General features: G+C 51.2%; 1 protein-coding gene across 1 annotated transcript; it reads right to left on the bottom strand.

The window, feature by feature from the left end:
• Window positions 1–4,817: 4,817 nt before the first annotated feature.
• LOC115509781 (60S ribosomal protein L32-like) lies at window positions 4,818–5,225 on the bottom strand. The gene has a single exon (XM_032592757.1). The coding sequence runs from the start codon at window positions 5,223–5,225 to the stop codon at window positions 4,818–4,820; it is 408 nt and encodes a 135-aa protein (XP_032448648.1).
• Window positions 5,226–7,908: the final 2,683 nt, after the last annotated feature.

The raw sequence follows: 7,908 nt of genomic DNA, 5'->3' as shown, positions 1-7,908 counted from the left end.
AGCCTCGTAGACTCATGCAGTGTGAAAGCCCTGCCCATCAACTGAACTCTTGACGTGGAGAGCCCACAGTACCCACTGCACACCCGGTGTGGATGGGGAGATCAAAGGCCAGGGAGGCCTCTTCGTTCAATCGGTATTTAATTTGCCTTTGCGATTAAGAAAACACTTTTGCATGTCTTATCTCGTTTGATTCTCTTTGTGGGAGCAGGCGGACATTAACAATTCCATTTGACCTCTGGGTGCAGTGAGGGCCACACAAGGGGAAGAGACTTGCCCAAGATCCAGGCATGGCAGCTGCAGGGTCAGGAACTGGGTCAGCCGATGTCCTGTCCGGTGCTCTGGCCACAAGACTGTGGGCCGTCCGTCAGGCTGACCGCTCATCCTCTCTCCTTTGCCGGGGAAGGACCCTCAAGCATCTCTGCCTTGTCTGCATCTGTGTGTCCCTGGACGGGAGCTGCTTGCATGAACCTCAGAAGTCAACCCTGGGTTTAGGTTCTGGCTCTCCTAGCTGATTGCTCATGAGTAAATCACTTCATTCATTCACTCACTCACTCACTCTCTCACTCGTTCATTCAGTAAGCATTTATTGGGTGCCTGCTGTGTACCAGTCATGCATCCCGGCCCCGGGGATACCCAAATAAACAACACACACACAGATCCCCGCGCTAAGTGCCCCATCACCGTTAGCCACGCCCTCCAGGCTTGACCTCCACCTGCCCATTTACCTAGTGCTTTGTAGGCACAGCCGTGCTGTGACCGCTCCCCAGGGATCAGAGGAGGGGTCAAGCTCCCTCTCTGGGCAGCCTCAGCCCTTGGGAGCAGGCAAGGGAGGCATGGGAAAACTATCCATTCATCCCTGCGCTTACGTTTCCTGGCCTGGGGTGGCTGAGCATTGTCATGCTTGAGCTGGTGATAATATATTCCAACCACCCAGTGCTCATAACATTAACATCCGCGCTTGTCTCGGTGAATGATTTTCCCTGATACACAGAGCATTTCCTGCACCAGGCACCGAGGGCTGTTTATTTATAGGGTCACTGAAGGAAGGGAGATGCCAGTTTCCTCACATGTAAAATGGGGGTGGGGAGGACTTTGGGACGGTTCTTAATCCATAGGAGAGAGTGTAATCGTTCGACCAAAATGTTCCTGTGAACGATCCCAAACAGCGCTCGGTGTGTAGCAGGCAAGAAGAAAAAAAATGCTACCTGTTTTTACATTTATTATTATTGGAGACACCAAATTCCATTCGGGGGAGGAACATGTCTTTGCCTGCAGAAGACCAAAATGCCTGCCCAGCTCGGTTCCGTCATTATTGCAGAGGGGGACCTAGCAGGTGAGGGCTCGGAGAGAGCGGTTGGGTGGTCTCGGCATGAACCGTCTGCCTCCTCTGCGTGCCAGACACACAGCACAGTCCCCATCAGTCTCCAGCCGCCCCTGTCTCCCCCAGGAACTTTCCTGACATCGAAAAGGGGGAAATGGGAACAGGCACGCTGAGCTTCTGGGCTGGAATTCTGCGAGGCAGCCGCTGGGTCCATGTTTGCCCATCAAAGGCTGCATGTTGGGACAGTTGAGGGTTGGGAGATGAGAAGAATTTGTGGGGAGCAGGGAACAGGGAGGTGCGCAGAGGGACTGCTCAGGAACGCGCCCGGGGAAGAGAACGGTGAAGACAGGAGCAAAGTCTGCTCATGTCACTTTCATAGTGGGAGAAGGTGATGCTTCTGGAAACATTACAGGGGCTTTTGCGTTCGTTCTCTAGGACACTCAGAGAGTGACACAACTTCATGCCATGTCAAAACAACAGCGAGCGATTGGTGATTCTTATCCTCATTTTGCAGACGAGTTGCTGAGACCTGAACAGTTCCGGGTGAGGCCCACGGAGTCAAACTGTGTGGGTTCCCATCCCAGCTCCGCCACTCGTTCGCCAATCACTCTGGGGAAGTTATTTATTCTCTGTGCATCAGTTTCCTCATCTGGAAAACGGGGATGATAAAATAAGACAGGTTTGTTGTTGTTGTTTAGAACGGTGCCTGGAACCAAGCAGGCACTGGGTAAACGTTGGTGATGACGATGGCCTCATCACTGGGAGAAAAAAAAGTGGAGTCAGGCTACGAACCGAGGAATCCAGACTTGTGCTCTTTCCACAGCCCTACACTGCCTTAGACTTTGGCAGAAGAGACTGACGAATGTTAAGCAAAAATATCTCATCCCAAATTGAAACCAAAGTATTAAGAGACAGTTTGCTCTACCACTTGTGTCTGGGTGTGCCCCACTGGCCAATTAGGAAAAGATCTGGTTGGAGTGGCCGCCGATCAAGGCCTTCAGCTCATTTGAAATCAGAGCCACCACCGCAACAAAACCTTACAATATCTGAAAAGCCCCCTAACAGCTTCTCAGCTCACAGAACCCTTTACTAAGATTAATTATTATTATTCTTTAGGGGCAGTTTCCTGAACTCCCTTTCCCACATCTCTGCTGTGCTCCTTCTGTTCCCTGTGCCTGGAATGTCTCTTTATCTCTGAGTCCTGCCTATCCTGCGACACCCAGCTCAAGCCGCACCTCCTCCAGGAAGACCTCCCTGACCATCTGGCCCACAGGGATGGCCTCCTCCAGAGCAGCTGGGTGCTCACTTGGCCGGGGACACGCAGACTTGTGAAATGTGCATCCTTTACACGCATCCAGAAGTCCTTTTCTGGAAACTAGATTGTAAGCTCCCTAAGACTGGAGCCCTGCCCCGTGTCTTTCTGTATTTTTTTTTTGTTTATCACTTTTGACTACGGATTATTGAATTTGTATGAGCTCACACACTCATATGCTCATTGAGGTCTAGAATGCTGGATGGACATTCTATTTTTTCTTTTGTTGGTTACAGCATCTTATCACAGTGCCTCCCTCCAGGAGACATGTGTTCAGTCAGTGTTTCTTCCATTGACCGAACAAACACGGGCTCAAGACCCATCGGGTGCAGGGTCTTGGCGAACAGAGATGAAGGAACCAAGTTCATGGGAGCCACCATGGCGGGGAAAACCAGACGTGAACACGAATGATTTCAACACGCTAAGGATGGAGATAGGTGTTTGGGAACAGCCTGAGAGATGTGAGTTGCCTTGAAAGCCGGTGTGAATTTGTTATCAGAAAAGTGGGGAAGGATGCTCCAGGCACAGGGAATGGTGGGATGCACGTGTGGTCTTGGCTTAGAGGAGCCTAATAGAATTGGGGGATTGATAAGCAGGGGGATGTGGTCGGAGAAGGAAGTGACAGCAAAGAGTCAAGTGAGGAAGGCCTCAAAGAAGGTACAATAACTCGGTGTCGGGCCGGTTTTCAGGATGTTAGGCGGGGGATGTGATCCGTTAATCTGATGTGATAGGTGGGGGAGCCTCTGTTGATGACGGTGACCTAAATGTCAGTGAGCGGGGGACTGATGAAACATTCCCTAGGCAATGACAAGAATGTATAGCATGGTCACCCCCAAATGGTCTTGATTCGCGATGGCCCTTTCTGTCCCGTCTGGGAGGAAGGTCGCATCTCTGTGCTACTGCCCTCCTCCCGGGAAGCTGTCTGTCCTGTGAGCCAGCAAGTCCGATGTTTTTGTGCTTGAAAAGCCCGCTCTCGTCCACCACAGGCGGCTCATAGCTTTCAGCAGAGGATTACTTAGAATAACAAGTTAGTGACTGTCCTCAGATCAGGCGAGCCTTGCTGGAAGAAACAGGCATGCCCGGAGTTCATTTCGCTCAAGTCCGATGGGGGTGGGTTGAGAAAACACATTGCAAATTCCATTCCAGGAAAAAAAAGAAAAGAATTCTTCACCCAGTCAAAGCAGCATTTTAGAAGTAGTGTGTGGGAACGGGGCGTCATTTAAAAATCTAAAGGCAACTGTAACCGTCTCCGGAGTATGGCGGGGTGACTGGGTGGCAGGCCTGCCTGAGGAAATGGGGAGTAGGCTGTCGGCTGTGCTCTTCTTGGGGTCAACTGATCCGGGGTCCCACAGGAAACAGCTGGGAAATCACGTGTGATATGGAGTGGGGAGACAGGGAGAGGGAATGGGGAGGGGGGTGTAGGCGGTGGGAGGGGGCAGCTGAGGGAGGGCAGGGGTGAGGGTCTGCTGACTCTCCTCCATCAACACTGGAGACCACCAACAGGCCCGGGCTTCTGCTCTGCTCCCCGCTGCCAGCCCCAGGCCAGCACTGAAGATGCTCTTCTAAAAGTTCTGAAGGCGTCTACGCTCTCTTGTAAATTCACTCAATAAATATTTGACGTCCTCAACCTATGAAGGAGAACCAAGGGACACAAAACCTCTTTGCCAAATGCTAACTCTGAAGTCTGCAAAGTCTGTTAAGGCACCAGTGGCTGTGAATACGTATACAGGAAGAAACACAGCATGTGTGTTTGGGGCGACCTAGGTGACTGACTTACAGTGCGTCCCCACCTAAGAAAAGCTCCAGGGCACTGAGGGTGCTGAGTCAGCTGGTGTTCTAGAAACTGGAAGTGATGCCTCAGGCCCTGAAAGACAGATGGATATGGAAGGCGGAAGAAGGACAGCACTGTGCTAGTGTGGAGAATAATGTGTGCTTACGATGAGCAGGCCCTGACGGCTCGTTGCTTCGAACCTTTAAACCAACCCAGACAATTCTTGCTGAAGGGAGGAGGTGGGGCAAGATAGACCCCTCCCCATGCGTCGAGGCCACCACTGCAAATGGCGGGGTAATTTACCCCTAAATGGTCCACTATTTATTATTATTATTATTATTATTATTATTATCATCATCATTATTTTAGTTTTATGGTTTTATTAGCACAAATACGATGTGCGCATAAACTGTCTATTCATTTTCTTTGCTGCGTAGCCTGACATCGGGATTGGTGACCCTGGTGGCCAACTGGGCTGCTCTTTCTGCCTTGGCTTGGTGGGTCTGGGAGGAGACATTGTGAGCAATCTCTGTGCAGTAAGATTTGTTGTAAGTCGGCAGCACTTCAAGCTCCTTGATGTGGTGGACTAGGAACTTCCGGAAGCCACTGGGCAGCATATACTTTGTTTTCTTGCTGCTCTCGTAACCAATGTTGGGCATCGAGATCTGGCCCTTAGATTGTCTTCCCCCCGTTTCACCGATGCCTCTGGGTTTCCTCCAGTTGCATTGACTTTTGACATGTGGGTCTGAGTGGCGCCAGATGAACTTGTTAGTCCTCTTTTTAACAATCCTGGGCTTCACCGGAAGTCTGAGGGTGGCCATGATGCCGAGTAAAAGATGGCTGCCACCGGCATAGGCAGTGCCGAGGGAGAGAGGGGAAGCCCACTATTTTTAAGTAGGACAAAACCGAAGCTCAGAGAGGTTCATGTGACTAAGCTGTAGCTGGTAAGTGGCAGGGTTGAGACTTGAACCCATTGGTCTGACTGTCGCCCATGCTTCCATCCAGTGCTCCGTGAGGAAAGGGCCTCCTGGATTGAGCCGGGGACTAGCTTAGGGGCACAGAGGGAGCTAAGGCTGGGAGCACATCCAGGTGCAGCTGGGAGGCCTGCACAGGAGCTTGCTGGGGATGCAGAAGGAAACGGGGATTTCCAGGCCCCACTGGAATGGAAGGTTTAACCTAAGTGTGGGCTCCGGCTCCCTGAGTCCCCTGAGGTCCCCATCCTTCCTCCTTGGCCTGGCTGGAGACTCTGGCTCTGAAACCGGAAGTTCCTGAGGGGTGAGAGTCTGGAATAGTCTGCTGGGAGTTGTATACAGGAAGAGGAAAATGCAGGTAGAACTGGAAAAGGTATAAACACATGACTCACTGCTTTCCCTGGTCTTCTGGAGGCTGGCTTGGCCTGACTGCCTGGGGAGAGGCCTCAGCTCTTGGGAAGAGCCTCTGAGATGCTCTCTTCTGCTGGAGATCGAGTTCTGAGGTCCCTCCAGCCTGGGAGGCTGGAAGCATCCTCTTTACTGATGGATGGTGTCTGTGAAGGGGGCCTAGTGGAACAGCAAGCTTGCTGGCTTTGATGTCAAGGATTCTTGGGTTTGAGTCACAGCTCATTTTTTTTTTTTTACATTTATTTATTTTTTTGAGAGATGGAGAGAGACAGCATGAGCAGGGGAGGGGCAGAGAGACAGGGAGACACAGAATCCAAAGCAGGCTCCAGGCTCCGCGCTGTCAGCACAGAGCCCGATGCGGGGCTCAAACCCACGACCTGTGAGATCATGACCTGAGCCGAAGTCGGACGCTTAACCGACTGAACCACCCAGGTGCCCCACAGCTCATTCTTTTACTGGCTGTGTGACCTTGGGCAAGTTGCTTAAGAGCCCCGGACCTCAGTGTCTCATCGATTGGAAACAGAGGGGACTGGAAGGTGGAGGTTAGGGGTTATAAAATCTGTAAGGACTGGTCACTTATGCAACACTTTTAATTGAATTATTACCCTGCATAGGCAAGGTGCTCATGCTGGAGATTTTGAGGGAGTAATGAGATAACAGTAACATAGATTCCTAACCAATGATGGTTACCTTTCACAGTACACAGTAGAGGCTTAATAACTGCATTTTGTAGTAGATAGCCTCCGAGGTGGCCCCAACGATCCTTGCTTCTCACTAGTCACGTTCCTGAGTGGTCCCCTCTCACACTGAATCAGGAGCAGCTGCCTCAGATCGATAGAACATGGCCAAAGTGATGACGTGCGACTTCTGAGCCCAGGTCATACAAGTATCAAAGGTCCTGCCCTGGTCTCTGGAATCATTCACTTGGGGAAGGCCAGCACCACGCCATGCAGTCTACATGCAGCCAGTGGAGGGACCTGCATGTAGACTGGCTGAGGCTTGTGACCGATTCGCCAGGCATGTGTGGGAGCCGCCCTTGAGAGGGTCTCCCAGTTGGCCAGCTCCAGCTGGCATCCGACCATAATCTCATGAGAGGGCTCCCCAGTCCAACCACTTCAAAATTCAAACTTCTGGAAAGTATAACGGATAATAAAGGACTATGGCCACAAAGCTTTGAGGTGATTTATTACACAGTGGTAGATAACTCATGCAAGTTACCCTCTTCTCTTTCCCCAAGGCCCCTCTTTGCTTCTTTGGCCTGTTAACTTGTCAGTTGATTTGGGGGCCGCCCCTCTGCCCTCACCCCACCCTCTTTGTTGGCTCCCTGGGCTGCCCAGTGGACAGTCCTCCATGGTTCCCAATACCTAAGCTCCCTGGAACACGAGTGGTATTCGCTATGGCTGCCTCTTGTTGACCTGCACCTACGTTCTCGGCTTGCTTCATGTTCTTCACCCTCTCCAGCAGCTTCTCACCAGCCACTTCACAGGTAAAGAGGAGGCTGCCAGCAGGGCCTGGCTTATTAATATCCTTTTCATTTCCTTACAAATCCATTTTTTTTGACCTAGCACGCAGACCTGACCATGCACTAATCAACTTGGAATCTCTCCATGACCCTCAGGATCCAGCCTCAGTGCCTTCGTCCGCTGGCAAGGAGCCATGTCTCCCAGTGCCCACTTACCCCCTACCCCCACCCCACCTTATTGTCTGGTGTTTCCACTGTGCTTCAGCTCAGCTGATAAATATTTTCACTTGACATCATCATTTGGAAAGAGTTTGAGAGGTGGAAAATGAGGATCGAGGCGGGCATCACAGGGACCCTGGGTCAGAGAAGGTAGTCCCCCTCATCAAGAAGTGCCTTTTGTGCCACAGGGAGGAAGCTTGGAAATGCTTCTGTAGGCAGTAGCATCCATCAAAGATTTGGGGTCCGGGGAAAGAGTGCAGAGAGATAAATAACGAGGATATCAATGGCTTATTTCATTGATGATTATAACAAAGTGCTAGGAAACAGATCTTTAAACACCTCCCTCTGAACTTATACTAGTAAAGCCACTTCCGTGGCCTCTTTCTTGCGGAGGTCAGGAAGAACTGTGGGTTGACCTTCCCTGAGCAACCATGAACGTGCACG

Source organism: Lynx canadensis, chromosome A3 (genome assembly GCF_007474595.2).
Source record: "Lynx canadensis isolate LIC74 chromosome A3, mLynCan4.pri.v2, whole genome shotgun sequence".
Classification (NCBI taxonomy): domain Eukaryota; kingdom Metazoa; phylum Chordata; class Mammalia; order Carnivora; family Felidae; genus Lynx; species Lynx canadensis.
This window is presented reverse-complemented; position numbering and strand designations above follow the sequence as displayed.